General features: G+C 41.9%; 1 protein-coding gene across 4 annotated transcripts in view; it reads right to left on the reverse strand.

Moving 5' to 3' along the window:
• Nucleotides 1–14943, reverse strand: part of ARHGAP19 (Rho GTPase activating protein 19) — a 55071-nt gene extending 40128 nt beyond the window's left edge. For 2 of the 4 annotated variants that reach the window (XM_032608956.1, XM_032608955.1), the window contains exon 1: nt 14861–14943. In XM_032608956.1, the coding sequence (XP_032464847.1) occupies nt 14861–14916 (56 nt within the window). In that variant the 5' untranslated portion in view covers nt 14917–14943. Of the gene's footprint in view, nt 1–14491; nt 14533–14560; nt 14763–14860 lie in introns of those variants that run through there. The other 2 variants (XM_032608957.1, XM_032608958.1) reach the window with 2 other exon arrangements.
• Nucleotides 14944–21437: the final 6494 nt, after the last annotated feature.

The following is a 21437-nucleotide window of genomic DNA, read 5'->3' on the forward strand; positions in this document are numbered from 1 at the left end:
GTTAAATGATTCTGACCAATTATAGGCTAATGTAAGTGGTCTGAGCATGTTTAAGGTAGGCTAGGCTAAGGTAGGCTAGCTATCATGTTCAGTAGGTTAGGTGTACTAAATGCATTTTCGACTCCATCATAAATCAAGGAAGATCTGTACTTGCTTAAGTAGCAAAATTGTAAAGAGAAGCAAAGATGTATTTACCATTCAGGATAATGGTTACCTTTGGGGGTTAGTGATTATGAGGAGGCCAGAGGGCATAAGGGGAGTTTCTAGGGTGTTAGCACTGCTTTTGTGGTAAAGTATTCAGCTGGGGGAAAGGGGAGTGGTTCATTTGAGGTAAATCTGGAAAATGTTAACATTTGTTGAAGCTGGGTGTTAGAAAGAGTACTGATTATATTATTACTTGTATATATAACCAACACCCTTGATGACAAATTTTTTTAAGAAACCAAGTAGTTTTGACCTAAGTCTTGCTACAACTTGATGTAAATATCACAGAAAATCTAAGTACAGTATATACTAAAGGTTAATTTCCTCATCATAAAGGTTTTTGCATAAATGTCTAGAACCAGGAGAATCAGTAGTTAAGTATACAGGCATACAGAAATAGCAAGGACTCCAGTATTTAAATGCATATACTAGGCAACTATCCCAAAGAGTAATAGAGGCAAGACCTACCCCTCAAACAGGATATTTTTTATTACCTATAGTCTGCAATGATTACTTTTACCACTAGATGGAACTCTACATGTAAGGTGATATGCTTAGTGAAAGGACTGGAAACAAAATTCACAGCTGAAAAATCAATTACATAAAAATGAAATGCAGGTGCTTTTGAGGCATGTTGAACCCATGAATCTGCAAAATTCAAGGCAGTGGGAGAAAAAAACAAAACCTGTATCCTGCAGATGTATCTTTTGGCTGACTACTACCAAAACTCCATACCCACAAAACTAAATGTTTCCTCCCTAGTGAATTGCTTTACTTGATTTGTTCTCCAAGAACCACAATCTTGGCAACATCTATCAAAATATGAGCTATATTTAAAGTTGTCTAAACCTGACTTACCACCTTGAGAGAAGTATGCACTCTCTTACTACTTTTTCAATCTCTGGCTCTGAAACATGGCTTTAAATGTGTCACTTTATTGGAAAGCTGTTAGATATGAATACAAGTATTAAAGAAGAGGCTATTATTCTTCCCTTTTTCTACATGCCAAAGTTAAACTGGTATTATGAAAGTTGTACATAAAAAGAAAGGATAAAAGTAGGTCCCGTGTGTCCAAGCTGGCAGGGTTTTTATAACAGAAACAGTTTAAAGTTGATAAGTAGTACCACAGTTTTTCAGGAAATAATATACAATTTCTTAAACAAAAATTTTGAAACACTTACATCCCAAGATCTGCCCTTAAGAGTAGCTGTCCAAGGTTTTGTAATATGGACCTCTTATCACTAATTTAGACTCCAATCATCTACAAAAATATATTTGGGGCTTCCCTGGCAGCACAGTGGTTAAGAATCTGCCTGCCAATGCAGGGGACACGGGTTCGAGCCCTGGCTCAGGAAGATCCCACATGCCGAGGAGCAACTAAGCCCGTGCACCACAACTACTGAGCCTGCACTCTAGAGCCCACAAGCCACAACTACTGAGCCTGCGTGCCTAGAGCCCGTGCTCCGCAATGAGAAGCCATGACAATGAGGAGCCCCAGGCACTGCAACAAAGAGTAGCCCCCACTCCCCGCAACTAGAGAAAGCCCGCGCACAGCAACGAAGACCCAACACAGACAAAAATAAAAACAAATAAATAAATTTAAAATATATATATATATATTTGGCCCCTATATTTATTTGATCCCAACTTGAACTAATTTCAGACTACTAGAGCAACTTGATCTGAATTAAAGTGGCAGATGGAGGAATTCCTGATTGCTTACCCTCTTAACCTAAACATTCTGGAAATGTGATCAAGATTTTGCCCTATGAAATGACGATGAAAACTTCTCAGTCAAGAAGGCTAATTATTCTTCCTACGAGCACCAATAACACAAGTTTATTAACATATATTTAACTTGTCAATTTTTATCCCTTTGGGTGTCACAAGAATTAGTATTAATTCTGTTGCTGCCACCTCCCTTACTTTTTCTCTCCCTGGCTGGTGTACAATTGGAAGAAAGTTTACTTGTATTAGAAAAGTAACAGCAAAATTCCCTATTCATTTGGAGAAAGTTCTATAGGATGCTTCACTGACAGCACAGTGTCTCTCGTATCATTATCTTAAAGCTGTTTACCCCTCAAAAAAGTATAGTCAAAGCTTCAGGAGACTATCTTTTCCTACAGACTTTAAATGCCATGAGCCTCAAGCAATTAAAACCGAAGTATTTCTACCTAGGGTCAGATTAGGTTCCAAAAGACTACTTCTAAATCCACTTGTTCCAAAGTCCAGAGTGATATTAATACTATCCAAGAGACAGCTAATGCTTTTGCTCTGGCATATGACTTGTTCATATCTATATAACTTCACATATTGAAAATTCTTAGGAGCTTTAATCTCTTAGTCAGTATTCTACGAAACTAATCGTAAGTCTCTTCATCAACCATCATAAGAAGGTGAATTGCTTTTCTGAGGCACATGTTAGCCAAACAAGAAATCACAGCCACTCACATGTCATTTAAATTCAAACTAACCGTGATCTACTGAGTGCTTTATAATTTTAAGAAATTGTAAGGTACAGGAACAAGAAACTAAACTAAGTCTCTGGCATCCAGAAGCTTAAAATTTACTAAACACTACAAGATACTATTTTTTTCCCACTATGTCTGTTTTCAAAAATACAAGTGGTCAATTACAGGTGCAATTAGCACATGGGCACCCAGAAGACCCCATGAGATGACTTTAAAAATTGGGTTGTGGGGCTTCCCTGGTGGCGCAGTGGTTGAGAGTCCGCCTGCCAATGCAGGGGACACGGGTTCGTGCCCTGGTCTGGGAAGATCCCACATGCTGCGGAGCAGCTAGGCCCATGAGCCATGGCTGCTGAGCCTGCGTGTCCGGAGCCTGTGCTCTGCAACAGGAAGAGGCCACAACAGTGAGAGGCCCGCGTACCGCAAAAAAAAAAAAAACAAAAACAGTGGGTTGCGAACAATTTTTCTCTTATTGCATTTGCACATAAATGTTAGTCTTTTAAGTGTCATTATTTTAAAGAGATCTTGGGCATTTTGCTAAAACTCCTTTGAAACTGGAAGCAATTATGAGACTTTTTTCACTGTAGTAAATCTTAAGCAACCACCACTTTGGGGAAACACAATACAATACGCTTTCCCACTCAGCACTGTGAGTGACACCAACTGTTGAGATGATGAGATATTGAAAAGACAGATTCTAATATATGAGATTTTACAGTGCATGAAGTATATTAATACTTTTGAAATGAAATTTTTACAATTTAAATATTCAAATTTCTTTTCAACACTTTTATTTCTTAACACCTAAAAAGAATCTATTGTGTCAGTTAAAATATTTATGCTTTAATAAATTCAGGCTTTATCCTCTGTACAATCTTTTTTTTTTTTTTTTTTTTGCTGAGTGCAGGCTTTCACTACTTGTGGTGCACGGGCCTCTCATTGCGGTGGCTTCCCTTGTTGCAGAGCACAGGCTTCAGTAGTTGTGACTTGCGGGTTCCAAAGCGCAGGCTCAGTAGTTGTGGTGCACGGGCTTAGTTGCTCCACAGCATTGGGATCTTCCTGGACCAGGGATCGAACCCATGTCCCCTGCATTAGCAGGCAGATTCCTAACCACTGCGCCACCAGGGAAGCCCCTCTGTACAATCTTTTTTTTTTTAATTTATTTATTTTTGTCTGTGTTGGGTCTTTGTTGCTGTGTGCGGTCTTTCTCTAGTTGCAGCGAGTGGGGGCTACTCTTCGTTGCAGTGTGCGGGCTTCTCTTCGTTGCAGTGTGCGGGCTTCTCATTCCGGTGGCTTCTCTTGTTGCAGAGCACAGGCTCTAGGCACGTGGACTTCAGTAGTTGTGGCACACGGGCTCAGTAGTTGTGGCTCACAGGTTCCAGAACACAGGCTCAGTGGTTGTGGCACACGGGCTTAGTTGCTCTGCAGCATGTGGGATCTTCCCGGACCAGGGCTCAAACTCATGTGCCCTGCATTGGCAGGTGGATTCTTAACCACTGCACCACCAGGGAAGCCCCCCTCTGTACAATCTTAATATACATACCCTGGGTTCAAATTTTCAATGAAAGTTTAACACAATGACATAACTGTATGTTTCACATTGGTGTACTTATTTTTAATATTTAAAAGCCATGTTTATTCGATGAAAAACACGGATTGAAAGATGATTGATCTCTTGCTTAGGGTCATCCTAACAAATGAAGCAGACTGAACGGCAGATCTAATTAAGGAGAGCTTGGTCACAAGGACAGCAGCCACAAAATGACCTGACCAAAAGAAAAAAATAATGTAGACCTTGTTACTTGAGTGAAGAAACTATTAGTGCAAGCAATGCAGGGATTGTAGGGATTCCAAAATTCAGAAAACTTTAAAATGCTAAATAGACTTAAAAATACAAAAGCTAGCCACATTTCAAAGGGCTTATTATAGTGCATGTAGTGTTCTCTGATTAAAGTTTGACTTTCTTAGATAGCAGAAAGTATTTGATGATAACATCAAGAATGTTACTAGGGCTTCCCTGGTGGCGCAGTGGTTGAGAGTCCGCCTGCCGATGCAGGGGACGTGGTTCGTGCCCCGGTCCGGGAAGATCCCACATGCTGCGGAGCGGCTAGGCCCGTGAGCCATGGCCGCTGAGCCTGCACATCCAGAGCCTGTGCTCCGCAACGGGAGAGGCCACAGCAGTGAGAGGCCCGCGTACCGCAAAAAAAAAAAAAAAGAATGTTACTAAATGATATTCCTGTACACTTTCCTAGTTTCTCATCTTCCCCTAATTGTTAGTTTCCTGTTATTTGGTAAGTTTTTCTTTGGTGTCATTGTTTTTACTTACTTGGTTTTATCCTTGTAATTGTGTTCAGCATAAAAATAAAACAAGTGGGACTTCCCTGGTGGCACAGTGGTTGGGAATCCGCCTACTAATTCAGGGGACATGGGTTCGGGCCTTGGGCCGGGAAGATCCCACATGCCACGGAGCAGCTACGCCCGTGCGCCACAGCTACTAAGTCTGCGCTCTGGAGCCCATGAGACACAACTGCTGAAGCCCACGTGCCGCAACCACTGAAGCCCAGGTGCCTAGAGCCCGTGCTCCACAGCAAGGGAAGCCATTGCAATGAGAAGCCTGCGCACCGCAACGAAGAATGGCCCCCGCTCGCCGCAACTAGAGAAAGCCTGCGCGCAGCAACGAAGACCCAAAGCAGCCAAAAACAAATAAATAAATTTTAAAAAATAAAAAATAATAGACAAGTGAAGACCTTCATTATGTAATCCCAATGTCATTCTTTAGTTACAATTCCTAAATTAATGAGGTTCCCCCCTCCCCAAAGGTACAATTAAAACACATGTAGCAATTGTAGCTGTCATAGGGCATGCAATTACAAATTTAATATTAAGAACCACGTGATTTCTATATTTCATTCATGAATTTTTTTTCTCTTTTCATTGATACTGATAGAACCCAACTGAGACATCTTTATCTCTAAACGGATAACATTATTTTAAAGCATGTCAAATAATGTTTTACTTCTTTATTGTAACACATTTCAGAAACTTGGACAAAGATCAACCAAATCATTTTAATTTTCTATGGTGAAAAATGAATGGAGCAAAAAAAGAAAATTAGGATCATATAATCAGGAACATTTTTGAAATAGATGTAGCTTTACATGGTATGTTGGACAATATTTTCTGTTGAAGTGGGGAAAGTTTATCTGTTATAGCTTGGCTCAGATCATTATCGTACTTTGTAATCTTACTGAGTCCCAAGAAATTTGTTTTATGCTATGTAATATACCCTGGTCAGTAAGCAAAAGAAATAAGGCGCAAACTTAATTAAACTTATATGCCTAATCTATATACCTTTAAAGGAAGCATCTCATTTTCATGCTTTTGAGTATACTCAATATTTTAATTACATATTAATTTTTCTAAAACTTAAGGGTTAATAAATACTACAGCATAATAAAACTCAGCTGGCAGGAGACTGAATTTTTCTGTGATTCTAACTGTTTCATTCTTGCAATAACAAAAAACTGGTGTCTAGCTTTCAGGTAATAGTTCAGCTTGACAAATCATCTGTATTTAATTTCATAACTGATATTGTTATTTATGTTTTCATCTGATTATCTTAAAAGCTATGGCTTTATACAGCGTTACAGTTTGATACTAACACATTTCCCATTATAAATGTACTGTCATTAACACACTCCATATTTAAATAATTATTTATAAGGTAAATCACAAAACTTGTAAGCTTCTGACAAACTCACTCTTTTTTTACCCATCACTATAGTTTTATACTTAACTACAGAAAAGAACAATGGTTTTCCTACAAGATTTTAAGTAGTGGCTAAAGACTGTAACACAAAAGATGATACAAGATCATTAACTGCCAAATGCATGGTACAGTCAATGAAAGCTCTAAGAGTTCAGAGTTAGGAGAGAATCTTTCACCCTTATACAAGAGTTGAAATTTGAGGTACGTCTTAAAGATGAGAAGGGTTTGACAGTGGAGGAAAAAAAAAAAAAAAAGATAGGTAGTACTTAATTAAAGGGCTTTTTTGTTTGTTGTTTTATTTGGTAGGTTTTTAGGAAACATAAAATGCTTTCTCCACACATTAGTGGCAAGCCCTTTTCAAAACGTAACTTGAAGCAAAGGAGGGTGCACAGGGGAGTCATGAAGACGGGTGTAGTGGACAACTGCCGTTCCAGCTTCTCACATCTGTTTTCCCGTTTCCCCTTGAGCAACAACCTCTTCCGATCCTTTAATTTATGTAGTTTGGTGGGCTGACCCTACTCCCTGGCCACCAGTGTGAGCATATGACCCAAGCTCACCTCATCGAAACATTTTATCCTCCTCACTGATTCAGACAAAGGCCTGCAAGTCAAACCAGGACAAAAAGACTCAATTCCAAGACTCTTGCTGGATGCTAAGATTGCTAACCAGATGGAAGATCGAAGCTGTTGGTGGTCCATTTCTGCCACCTTTTTGTGAAGAACCTGCCCTTTTATAAAGCAAATACAGAGATCAGATCTAAGAGAGTAAAAAGCAGATGCCTGGGACATTGAGATTTGAGATCTTCAATACAGATTGAGCTGTGCTTGATCTACGCCCTGGACTTTTGTTTCCTGAGCTAAGCAGTGTCTCTTTGTGCTTAAGCTAGTCTGTTTCTGTCACGTATGCCTGAAAGAGCCCTAACACACAGAGATGTGTAAGAGTGTCTGCCCACAGTACGAGCCCTCCTTTCTGTGCCTCCACCTCCAGAGGACAGAGCGGGCTTCTTGAGTACTCTGCCTCCCTCCTCCTCCTCTGGAGCCTCGGTTCTCCAAGATCAGTCTTGCAGGCTTCATCACCGCTGCCTCCAAAGCCTGCCCCTGCGGCCGTGGCTGGCAGCCTCTACTATTAAGTCACCCTCTCTTCTTCATATTTTCCTTTTTTAATTTTTGTCTTTTCCCTTGCTCTTCTCCCTTCCACACCATTTTTCCAATGCTTCCTAGTTTTTCACAAGCCAGTCCTGTTTTTTCATACAAATTGGAACTTCTTTTCAGCCAAATCACAGCACATAGCATGCAGCCTTTGGTTCTTCAACTGAACTCATTTCAGCTATTTTCACTGTTCCACGTTACTCAGATTCTTTAAAAAAAAAAAAACCAAAAAAAACATAAAACTTCCAAACTTAATGCTGTTATGCCAAATTTAGAGCTAAATTCTGGAAAAGAGGGTATTACTCCAACTGATAATTACAACTGGAAGCTACTCTGGTGCAAAAGATCCATGTGCAATACCCAATCCTAGAACTAGACCAAAAAAACATTACTGTACGTTAGACCTTGGCAGAAATGTAGTAACTCTTTTAAAATTATATATATTTCCCATCATTACAAACACAAATTTCTAAAACCTCATATAACTACATGCCAGTAACCCCAAGTAAAAAGATATGAAAAGTTAAAGTAGCTTGCTCAAAGGCACGTACTGCTTTAACTGAGGGAAAAGTATCAATAAACAACGTACCTGCTGGAATCTTTGCATGTTTGAAATTACAAAGACCAATAAGGTAATACTATATATCTTAGACATCAGCCTGACTCAAAAAAATAAAATCAGATAAATTATATTTAACCTAATAACTATTGTTTAACAGTCTTGCTTCAGGCTCTTTATTCCAGAAAACTGTCATTCCATTTGGAATGCATATAGACCTTTACAAGCTTACACACATAAGTTTGTCCGAGCAAATTTAAGCACCAATCACCTTCTTGTCCTCTGACTTGTTTCTGTCCCTCCTCATTCATTCAGATCCTACACACCACCTCATACTTTTCTATAGAATAGACTTACGTAGTGTTGAAGCAAAGGGAAGCTAGGAACTTGGAGATAAGATGATTCTCCATGTGCCAGTTATCAATTTATTGCCTCTCACCCATCATTGCCTACTCTGCAAAAATGGAGCCAGAGACTTTTAAGTTTTCCTTTTCCAGCTGGCACAACGTTAAGCATTATGAATAAAGAACACAGCAGAGACAGTGTAGGAGGCAGGGCCTTTCCCTTTCCGGTTCCAGGCTGCTCCTCTAGGCAAGTTCCTGCAGCATGCACAGCTTCTCCACTGATACACTCCAGTTTACAGCAGCCAGCAGCACCCACAAGCCAGTTACTTCCCCGCATGACACCTCCCTATTAAGAGCTTTCCCCAGTGTCCTAAAGTGTTCTGGCAGGTTCCATAAGGTGAATTTCCAACAACTTCCACCACAGCAACTTCTCTGCCATTCTGTGAGCCACAGCCATGCCTTCTCCAATAAGGTGGGATCTCTGCCCTAGGGTGCCTCTTCTTAGTACATTCTATCTCAGCCCTGTGGATAACAGTGGATTCTTTTCTTTTTTTCAGCTTTATCAAGCTATAATTGGCAGACAAAGTTATAAGATATTTAAAGTGTACAACATGACGACTTGGTATACACAGCTGATTCTGATTTCTCCCATTTGTATATTGTTTAGAGATCTCTTTACTTCTTATTAGCCAATCCCTTGTTACTCCAATCCCGTTATAATCAATAATTCTTTATACTAAACTTTCTTTATTCAAATTACTGTATAGTTTCTGTGTCCTAGCTGAACCCTGACTGATATAGCAGGTAAAAACTAGCAAAACATCAGCACAAAATAGATGGGCTCTGGCATTTCTAGAAACAGCCCATTCTAAAAGATGTTTAATAAAACGTAATTAAAAGGGTTCACTCCAGGGTTCGTGCCCCGGTACGGGAGGATCCCACGTGCCGCGGAGCGGCTGGGCCCGTGAGCCATGGCCGCTGAGCCTACGCGTCCGGAGCCTGTGCTCCGCAGCGTGAGAGGCCGCGGCAGTGAGAGGCCCGCATACCGCAAAAAGGGTTCACTCCAGGTAGCCAGATGGTATCTTCAGGAAGAAAGTACTGATAAGTGCTGATTTGAAAAAAAAAAAAAAGGGAGGGACTTCCCTGATGGCTCAGTGGTTAAGAATCCACCTGCCAATGCAGGGGACACGGGTAAGAGTACTAGTCTGGGAAAATCCCACATGCCACGAAGCAACGAAGCCCATGCACCACAACTACTGAGCCTGCACTCTAGAGCCCGTGCGCCACAACTACTGAAGCTCGTGCACCACAACTACTGAGCCCACGTGCCACAACTACTGTGCACCTAGACCCCGTGCTCCACAACAAGAGAAGCCACTACAATGAGAAGCCTGTGCACCACAATGAAGCGTAGCCCCCGCTCGCTGCAACTAGAGAAAGCCCATGCACAGCAACGAAGACCAATACAGCCGAAAAGAAAATTTAAAAAAAAAGGAGAAAGCAATAATCTAATCAATCAGCTGTAATGTGTCTCTTTCAAGGATGAAATGGAAAAACCTGACATACATATCAGGTATATTCTTTTTTTTTTATTGAAGTATACTTGATTTACAATGTTTCAGGTGTACAGCAAAGTGATTTAGCCATATATATACATATATATATGTATATATACTCTTTTTCAGATTCTTTTCCATTATAGGTTATTAGAAGATATTGAAGATAGTTCCCTGTGCTATACAGTAGGTCCTTGTTGGTTATCTATTTTATATATAGTAGTGTGTATCTGTTAATCCCAAACTCCTAATTTATCCCTCTCCCCCATCCTTGCCTTTCCCCTTTGGTAACCATAAGTTTGTTTTCTATGTCTATAAGTCTATTTCTGTTTTGTAAATAAGTTCATTTATATTCTTCATGCAAATTACCTAAATTGCCTTTATCGAATGGCTTGTAAGCCTGAATAGAGTCAGTCCCCAAACCCATCTAACGGATAAAATAGTTTCTGGACTTGCAATAACAAAAAAGACTGCCACTCTCTGAGGACTTCCACACAACCACCCAGCAACCTCCCTCTTTTGCACTGTTTAATCTCACAAACTCTACAGCTAAAGGTTAGAGGCAAAGAAAGGTAGGCCACTGACCAGTTTATACAGATTAACTTTAAAATTCTATTTTCTTCTTCCCCCCTCCTTCTACCAAGACTGGCCTTGTCTATAAATATAATGGTCAAACTCTCTAAGCCAGATAACTGATAAAAATGTAAAATAAAAAGATTCAGATTCAAGAAAGACCCCTGGGGGCTTCCCTGGTGGCGCAGTGGTTGAGAGTCCGCCTGCCGATGCAGGGGACACAGGTTCATGCCCTGGTCCGGGAAGATCCCACATGCTGCGGAGTGGCTAGGCCCATGAGCCATGGCCGCTGAGCCTGCGCGTCCGGAGCCTGTGCTCCGCAACGGGAGAGGCCACAACAGTGAGAGGCCCACGCACCGCAAAAAAAAAAAAAAAAAAAAAGAAAGACCCCTGAAGAATCTATTCCTCATTACCGTTCATAGAATTTGACAGTACAAATAAAACACTGGATTCAGGGAGTTCCCTGGTGGTCCAGTGGTTAGTTAGGACTTGCACTCTCACGGCCATGGTGCCAGGTTCAATCCCTGGTCAAGGAACTAAGATCCTGCAAGCCTCCAGGGTCGGCCAAAAAAAACCACAACAAATTGGATTCAGACATTTAAACCATGTTTTCCGCTTGTACAAGTGAGAACAGACAATTTTTCCTAAGATCAATAGATTCCATCTACCACTTTTCTCAAAGGACCACACTGCTGTCTTATAAGAGAAAGAACAATATAACAAAAAAGACTTCAGGAAATATACGGGGTAGGTAAATCAGCAGGATACAGGACACTTTCCCCATCTTCAGGCACCTTCCTTATCCTCCAAAAACATTTCCAAAATGGGATGTAAGTATCCCAAAGTCTGTTCCAAAGCTCCCTAAGTTCCATGGGCAGGCTTGGGCTCCAAAACTTAGACGCTGCCGGCATATTAACTGTCTCCAGCTTTTCACAAGTGCTATCCCTTCCGCGGCTTGCTCTGCCTCCCTCCACCCCTATATGTTCCCGTTTGCTTTTTCTGGTTCACAGTGGGTTTCTTTTTTTCCAGTGAATATTGAGGTTAGAAAGCCTGTGACTCTTTGTTATCAATTTCCCCTCTTCATCTAATAATAGTTAGTACTTTCTTTTTATGTCGTTTTTCAACTCAAAAAGTACTGAGCTGTATTTCCCTACTGCCGATTGCGTGGGGAGGTGGCTATATTTCTTTTCCTGCTTTAGCTTTTTCTTTTTCTCTCTTTGGCCCTTAAGAGTCTCTATTATTTTTATACCACTACTGGTAGAGTAGACACCTTCTATTTGTGGATTCTCCTTATTATTAGGTGCAGGCTTAAAATAATAATGAAGAAATAGAAATAGAAAGCAAGACAGTTCTGAACAGATGATCATATATTCTCCAACATGCAAATATGTGTTGATCTGTGCAAATCAGACTCTTTCCTCTTTATGGAATAAAAGGGGCCACACCACCAACAGAACATTAGAAAGGTTAATATCTGCAGAACATAAAATAATTTGCATGGCATTTATCACCACAAGGTAATATTTTATATCTTAAAAATGACAAAAACTATTATTCATTCATTATTGACCACCTAGACAAAGCTAACTGTTGGGAATTCGTAATAAAAATATACGTGTCTCACCCTAAAAGGTTTTAGAAAACTCAACTTCTCTTTTACAATATGAACAGTTTCAGGTTCAGATAAGATTCTGGGAATATCTACTGATCATGTAACTAATACTATAGCCCAAAATTTAAATTCAAACAGCAACTTCCTTTAAAGAAATTCAAACAGTTCCCACTACAGAAAGGTATTTTGTCTTCAGATTTTCATCACAATTCAAGATTTTAGAGCAGGCTGAAGGATGATCTAATCAAATTTATCAACCCCCTCTATGGTTTCTGGGCAAAAAAAAACGATCAGCCATTTATAGGCAGCTCCAAGAGGGAAAACCTCTTCCCTATAAAATAGTAAATAACATATTCAACCACTCCCATCTCTGCTAAGGAGGGATTCCAGTGCCCACTCACAAACCCAGCTTTCCAAGATTTGGAATCTCCTATTCAGTATAAACAGCATCAACAGACACAAAGCCAAAGCACCAGGGCAATGTAAATAAGCTCACTCTACTGAATTCTAATATACATGTACTCAATTAAGACAACTGAGGTCTCAAAGCTGGGGTAAGACCACCTGGAAATTCTTTCTAGGAAAAGCTAAATTTCAGTGTGCCTGCTTAGGAGAAAACACTCTAAAAATAAAGTAATGATTTCCTAAACTGCAGATCCCTCTGATCTGGTCTTTAGTTGTTCTACTAGGAGAAAGAAAACGTATTACGTATGGAGTGGTTATTATCTACTAGGCTCAACGCTAAGAGCTTTAAAAGGATTGTCTGATTTAATTCTGACATTCTCTGGAATAGACATCATTATGTCCATTTACAGATGAAGAAACTGAAGCTGAAAGAAGTTTAAAAATTGGCCCAGGGCTTCCCTGGTGGTGCAGTAGTTGAGAGTCCACCTGCCGATGCAGGGGACACGGATTCGTGCCCTGGTCCAGGAAGATCCCACATGCCGCAGAGCGGCTGGGCCCGTGAGCCATGGCCGCTGAGCCTGCGCGTCTGGAGCCTGTGCTCCGCAACGGGAGAGGCCACAACAGTGAGAGGCCCGCACACCGGGGGAAAAAAAAAAAAAAAAAAAAATTGGCCCAAGTATTTTATTCTTTTTGGTGCTACTGTAAATATGATTCTTTTCCTAATATCCTTTACAGATAGTTCATTCTATCTGTATAGAAACACAACTGATTTTTGTAGGTTGATTTTGTGTCCTGCAACTTAAACTTGTTTATTTCTAACAGTTTTTTTGTTAGTGTCTTACGGGTTTTCTCTATATAAAATCATGTTGGGACTTCCCTGGTGGTCCAGTGGTTAAGAATCCGCCTTCCAATGCAGGGGACGCAGGTTCAATCCCTGGTTGGGGAACTAAGATCCCACATGCTACGGGGCAACTAAGCCCACGTGCGGCAACTACTGAGCCCGCGCGCCACACCTAGAGCACCCGCATGCCGCAATAAAAACAAGAACAAAAGACAAGTGTTGGTGAGGATGGGGAGAAATTGGAACTTTTGTACACTGTTGGTAGGAAAGCAAAATAGGGCAGTGGTATAGCAAATAGTATGGAGGTTCCTCAAAAAAATTAAAACTAGAATTACCATATGATCCAGCAATCTCACTTCTGTGTATTTATCTAAAATCGCTGAAATCAAGATCTCAAAGAATTATTAGCACTCTCACGTTCACTGAGGCATGATTAACAACAGCCAAGATGTGGAAACAACCTAAATGTCCATGAACATACAAACAGACAAGCAAAATGTAGTATACACATAGAATGGAATATTACTCACCTTTAAAAAAGAAAATTCTGCAATATGTGACAACATGGATGAACCCTGAGGACATTATGCTAACTGAAATACGACAGTTGCAGAAAAACAAGTGATTCCACTTATATGAGGTATTCACTTACATGAGCTATCTAAAATAATCAAATTCACAGAACTAAAGAGTGGAATGGGGGTTGCCAGCAGCTGCAAGAGGAGGAATGGGGAGTTACTAATTAACAGGCATAAAGTTCCAGTTAAGCAAAATGAACAAGCTCTTGAAATCTGGTGTACCACACTGTACATATAGTCAACAGTACTTACTGTACTCTTAAAATTGTACCAACAGGGTAGATCTCATGTTAAAAGTGTTTTTACTACAATAAAATTCTTTAAATGTTTAACTGGCCCAAGGACTCAAACCCATTTCCAACTGACACTCAAATCTGTGCTCCGACTTAAACAACACAAACTGCCTCGGAAGAGATTAAAAAGTACTGACTGACAGCGTTCTCTCTCTGCGCTGTTAGACGTTAGGAAATTCGCTTAACAGCTCTGGGCTTGAGTTTCCTCACCATCAACGAGTCTCAGGGCAAAGGCAGGCAGCGCTGCCACCACCAACTGGTCGGTTTGCAGCCAACGCCGCTGGTAGTCCCCCAACGGGCATCAGCAGGACCAAGCGGGGGCCCAGCTGGAGCCCAGCGTCGCGGCCGCACCACCGCGCCTCAGCTCCCGCAGGAGCGAAGATGAGAAACGCCGCGGGAGAAAGGAACAAAGCCCGGCCCCGCTGGGTCACCGTGACCCGAGGGAAGGGCATCAGTACGACCAGCCCACGGCCTCGTTTCCAAGGCAGCTGGACCAAGAGCTTGTCTCACCTCCGGCCAGATTCGCCGGCTGGCACCTCCCCTTCACTCCGCGCCTCAGTCGCCATCTTAGTCAGTAAACTTCTTTCACCACCCCCATCCCCGACCCCGCCCCCCTGCCTTTGGATTGGCTAAGGTGTTTCCCCATCTTTTACACGATTGGATGACTTGACCGGCCCTCCTCAACTTAAACAGCTTCATGATATTATAGGTCTATTCAAATAACTAACCGTCCTTGGTCGCCCCCAGTCTTGGCGGAAAAGAAAGGAGGGGGGAACCCAGCCCCGAGGCCTGCCGGGAGTTGTAGTTTCTCATTTTGATTAACCCTTCGGATTCCACCGACTTTTAGGTTCAAGTCAGAAATACCAAGCCAATGCTCAAACTTTGTCCTGAGGTATAAAACTCAGAATTACAGATCTGTTGAACTTGAAAGTGACTTTAAGAGTCACTCTCTAAAATGCAAGATTCGTTTTCTGTCCTGATACAGATTGATATACCCAGAATTGTAGGTACAGAGTGGGAGCCAAGAAGTACCTATTATATTTAGTTCACAGCCTGCTTTCTTTAGACAGCATACAGGGGGGATCACTCCTTCATTCCACCTACTCCCTTCCAGCTTCCCAAAGAACCCACAGAGTTTGCCTCTCTGATCTGAATCATGGAGATAAAACCTGCATAATTTTGTCCCTGGCTGAGCTTTAATCCTCAGTGGGAGAAATAACCATAATTATGCTTGCCCTCCCTGCCTCACGGGCTTCTGGTGAGGATTAACTGAGGCAACAGATGCGAGAACATTGTAAACTTAAAGCATTAATTTTTTCTCTGCTGGATTTTTCTAGGAATATTTTTCCTGTTGTTCCTTCTGCATCCTTTCACCTGAAGATCTCCCAGCACTCTCCTTCTCTTTTACTAAGCTCTATCCACATATATTTTAGTTTCTCAAAAGCCTTTGCTCTGTTGTTTTTCTGGCTGGCCTGCTTTATTACATTTCACAACTCAGTTTAAAAGTCACTGGTTCAGGGAATTCCCTGGTGGTCCTGTGGTTAGGACTCCGCACATCCACTGCCAGGGCCTGAGTTTGATCCTTGGTAGGGGATCTAAGATCCCGAGAGCCGTGTGGTGCAGCAAAAAATAATAATAGTAAATCAAAAAATAAATAAAAGTCACTGGTTCAGATGCCTTCCATGCCCCCCCCGAATAAATCAGTTCCCCTACTAAACTTTCACATAGCACTTGTACTCTTCCTCATAGTTCTTATCACAACTTATATAGTTTGTGTGACCATTTGTTTCACAGGAGTGTTCCCAACTAGACTTCCTGCCACATGTGGGTGGAGGCTACATCTATTTTGCTCCCTGTGGCATGTGGCACATAGTGGCCTTCAAAAAATATTTTTTCAGCAAATGAATAAGTAAATCCTCAGGCTCTATTATCCAAATCAAAAATTGAATCAAGTATTCTAATAGATTATTTCAATTGATGAATTTATAAGTTTGGTAAAAGTGTCTAAATAAAATTGCATTTAGTTTTATGTTTAATAAATTGTCCTTATTGTACAAATGCATGGAAAGAAATGCAAAATTCAACAAATACATATCAGTGAAATTTTTCACTGAACCCCAGACAGCCTTGGAAAATCCAGGTTGCATAACTGCTGTATATACAAAGCAGGGAACCCAAGGCTCAAATTCTGCCCTTTCCCTGAAGTGTGAACAGGTTTCCCTCCCCCCCGGCTGGCCCCATGACACCCAGGACATCAATTAATCGACTGACTGAATTAAACTGATGCTTTCACACAGAAGAAATATTCAAAACTTTAAACTATTACCACTACAGCTAGGAAGAACACCATATTTCTGGTTCATCTGTTTTGCTGACATTTTTTACACAAAGTCCTTCATGTTTGGGGAACTACACACCGTAGTTAAAGAGCATGGGCTCTGGAGTTAGTGAGCCTAGGCTCGAATCTGGCTCCATCACTTCTAGCTGTGTGACCCCAGACAAGTTACTTAACTTTCTGATTCTATTTCCTTTTCTGTAAAGTGAGGACAATGGTAATTCTCAGAGGCATATTGTGAAGATTAAATGAGATAACCTCTGAGGAGCTGCTTCACAGCAGAGTGTCTGGCACACACTAAGTCTAGATAAATGTTCAAGGTGAGATGATGAATATTAAGAATGCTAAACTCCACAGGAATTCCCTGGTGGTCCAGGGGTTAGAACTCCGAGCTTACACTTCAGGGGACACGGGTTCGATCCCTGGTCAGGGAACTAAGATCCTGCATGCTCCACGGGTGAGGCCCAAAAAAAATGCCAAACTCCCTTCTCAGATAACACTTCTATCTCCATTCCTGTGTGATAAGGACCATACATTACACTTGAGGTTACAGTTTAATCGGTTAGCCTCGAGAGGGGAGTGTCCCTCCTCAAAACCAGCTGTCCTGTTGTGACTTCTGATTACAAGAAAGTATCACTGCTGAGTGCTCTAAAAGTACCCCCCAGCTGACAAGCCTGCACACCCTGTTTCTGCGAGGATGTCACGGCTCCCCTGAGATCATCTTCCTTACCCGGTCTAGTTATTGATTGTTAGAGCAACGATAAGCACAGCTGTACAGCAGGCATTCTTGAAAGTTCAGAAAGTCCTCTTGTTTCCAACAGCCTGGCTGAACAAAAGGTCACAGAAAAGTGGCCCCAGCCCTCAAGGAGTTTACAGTGAACTCAGGGAGACAAAATGGACACACGTAAGTCACATACAACAAAAGACAGTTTAGAATTATGAAAGACTAAATACCAAAGTAGAGAACAGACTCACAAGAATTCAGAAGTGTGGAGAAGGGAAGAAGGCCAGGGCTCTAAAGGATGGTTGAAGAGCAGAGGCATGGACGTGAGTCTGCCACAAATGTGACTGCAAATCCATCTACCTACCCCAACAGACCTGGAGCTTTGGGCAGATGTGGTATTTGAATCTTCTTTGTGTTTCCAGGCCCTGGCCTCAACGGGGGCGGTGGGGGGCGGGGGGAGGAAATATAGGAGGAAAGCAAAAGAAGGGACAAAATGGAAGAGAAAGAAAAGAAGGATCTGCCCAAGACCCCAGCCCCAGCATCATCCTCTCCCCTCCCCACCTCTAACCCCACCCTCCAACAATGCAAGTGACTTGGAGTCCCCCAGATGCATCTGTTTGCCACTTTTGTTCTTGCTGTTCCCTCGGCTTGAATTAAAGCAGGACATTTTGATGCCCACACCAAAATATAAAAATATCATGTGTACAATAAGCATTTCTGAGCCTTACATCAGTAATGAGCCTAGATAGGGATAGGGTGAGGGTGCTTATTGAACATGAAAAAAAGAAAAAAGTCTAAAAAATGCAATGATTTGTTCTCTTGTCAAAAAGGCCAAGAGTCCCACCAAAATATCATGTACTCACATGTAATATCCCTTTCTTTCTTTCCCCCTTTCCTTTGCCAGAAAACTTGTATTTGTTATGATAAAGTCTTTGGAATCATTATTTTAATGTCTTTTTCATCATCTGTTAATATTTAGCTCTTTTCTTTTTATATTGTTTAATTACACAAGAAATGCATGAAGACATTTTCCTTGTTAAAAAAAATTCAAATAATACAGGTAAAATCTCCTTTGTTGACCTCCCCCCACATTCTAGTCCCTCCTCTAAGAAACCACTATTTTCTGTTTGTGTCTGTTCAGATCTTTTTCTATACAATACATTTATTCAACAAATATCTATTGAATGCCTACTACGTGCCAGGCACTGTTCTAGGCCTGGAGATACACACATAACAAAACGTCTCTCTCTCATGGTGTCTCATTCTAATGGTCATACGTACATACATAGAGAAATGCATAATTTTAATTTTTAGATAAATGGTGAAATGCTGTACATATTATCCTTATACATGCATCTTAGAGATTTTTCCGTGTTGTATACCTAAATCTGCCATTACTCTTCCTTTTTTTGTTTTTTTGGCCATGCCGCCCGGCTTGTGGGATCCTAGTTCCCTGACCAGGGAGAGTCCTAACCACTGGACCGCCAGGGAATTCCCTGCCCTTCCACTTTGAACTGCTGTGTAGTATTCCACATTATAGATGCTCCCTGGTTTATTTTAACCATTCCCTCCAGGTGTACATTTAGATTTATGTCAATCTGGGTGGCAAGCACTGGAAACTGACTTTGGCTACCATAACAGAAACTGGATTTGTTGGAAGGATACTAGGTTGAAGAGCTGGCAGGAAAGAAGGGGACTAGGGAGCTGGAAACCCAGCCAAGGTCAGTCCATTCAGTGCCACTTGACTCTAAGCATAGTCACCCCTCTGCTGATTTCCCACCTGTTCGTGGGTCCCCACGTCACCCCCTGGAGAGGCAGAGTCATTAGGGAGAACATCTGATTGACTTGGCCTAGGTCGCTTGCCTCTACCCTTCTGCCTGGGGGAAGCTCTGTCTCCCAACAAAGCTCTCCCAGTGGGGAATTACCTACAAAAATGGGAAAAAATTAAAGGACAAATGTGTGCTACAAATCATTCCCAATTTTTTACTTCCTGGGGCACCTGATTATTCTGGGCTGGGGCACAGCTTAACCCTTCAGTCTCCTTCAGACACAATAAAGACTAACATCTACATTATTCCACATGTTGAAAAAAGAAAACTGTCCAGCTCTGCTACAGAATCCTCTTCAAGATTGGCCACAGGGCCAGAGAGCGGGGGAGGGAACTCAATGAGTTGAAGGAAAGAGGAACCAGTTCTGTGCAGCTAAAAGTGACCGAGTTTGGGGCTGGAACCTCAGAGTAAACGTTCTGGGGTTCATTTTCCCCAGCCAGGATAATAAGCTGGGAAACAGCCAGGTCAGTGGCCAGAGGCTGGCCGAGGAGGACTGGAAGCGTGCGCAGCCCCGGGGCATTTCTCATTGGAAGTCACCATCTGTCAGGCACTGGGCTCAGCGCTGGGGCTACAGAGTTGAATGAGCCATGAATCCTACCTTCCAAAAGCTCAGACTGTAGTTGGAGGGCAAGGGGGCCAGGCTCTCTGGGCCACAGCAGAGGCAAGGACCAAATTCTCTGAAAGCCTGAAGCTGCCTGGCCTGACGTGGGGCGGGGTCTGAGGGAGGCAGCAGTGGTCCTGAGTCTTACAGGGTGAGTTGGAAGACCCGCAAACCAACCAAATCGTTTTGAATTGGAATCTCTCTGGTGCTGTAATCAAAAACCCCAAACCTCAGGTGAGGAGGCCCCATGTGCTGATGGTAAGTTTCAAAGCAGTAACATACATGTGATGTTCAGGAATGGGCCAGTACATTATGAACTCTCCATGCTGGGTGTTATCTCCACTGTCATGTGAGCTGAAGCCTGGAGGGATCCTTTTTTCCTGCCACTATAACCCATTCTTGTGGAGGCTGTTTCGGTATAGAGAGAAATTTTGCACATAAAGTTTCTATAGCAACTAAGAAGGGTAACGAGTACATTATGAACTCTCCATGCTGAGTGTTATCTCCACTGTCATGTGAGCTGAAGCCTGGAGGGATCCTTTTTTCCTGCCACTATAACACATTCTTGTGGCGGCTGTTTTGGTATAGAGAGAAATTTTGCACATAAAGTTTCTATAGCAACTAAGAAGGGTGAAGGTCAGCAAAGGCCCAATGGCTTCCCCACCTCTCTGTCCTGTAGACAGGAGCCTTCAGAGGCAGCTTCAAAGTGTCCCCCAATCAAAATCAGAAAGGAAAGGAAATTGTCCTTTAGCCCCCTTAGGCCTCTGCAGTCATCCTCAACCATAGGATTCATCTTCTTTCAAGGCTGTAGGAAGAGAGGGCTGCCTTGCTCATTCATTCACACTTCAGTGTGAATTAAACCCAAAGGCACCTCTTCTGGAACATGCAAATTTAAAGGACCACTTTAATTGTGAAATAAAAAGCTTGTCACCCAGTTAAAATAATTTACACAATCATGTGGATTAGGAAACCTGAAAACCTTCTCGGGAGGATTCAATAACCGTGTCTCAGATTACCGTTTTATATTTGCTGCATTTCTAGATTTGTTTATATGACTGATTCGTTTTGGCTTCTCCCACGAGACTGTATGTTCTGTGGGTTAAGGAGTGTATTTGACTTTGCTCACTCAACTATTTATTCAATGAATAGAGGATCAAGTGAATCAAATAAATCAAAGAAGTAATAAGTGAAATAGTGAGGTCACTTGGGTCTTGAAACTACATCCCACCACTACTGGACATAAGTTTTTGTTTCAATGCACCCAGCATCACTTTAGGGGTCCTCTGCTCTTCTATCCTCTGTGCGTTTTGTGTGGCATTGATGCCACCTCTGGCTAAAGGAGTGGGCAAAATAACTCTGGCCAATCAGAGGACTCTGGATTTTACAGTCTAGGCCAGCCCAAGTAAATACGGAAAGGAAGTATGCAGTAAGAGCCCCACTGGGGGAACTGAATGGGGTGGGAGGGCAGAGGGCAGGAGGAACCACTGCCTGTTGGAGGAGGTTTGTAGCTGGACTGAGTAAGATTTAGATGGGTAGAAATTTGGGGGGATGACATTCTCTGCAAAAAGAACAGGACTAAACATGGGGAGACAGGAACA

Source organism: Phocoena sinus, chromosome 16 (assembly GCF_008692025.1).
Source record: "Phocoena sinus isolate mPhoSin1 chromosome 16, mPhoSin1.pri, whole genome shotgun sequence".
NCBI lineage: Eukaryota > Metazoa > Chordata > Mammalia > Artiodactyla > Phocoenidae > Phocoena > Phocoena sinus.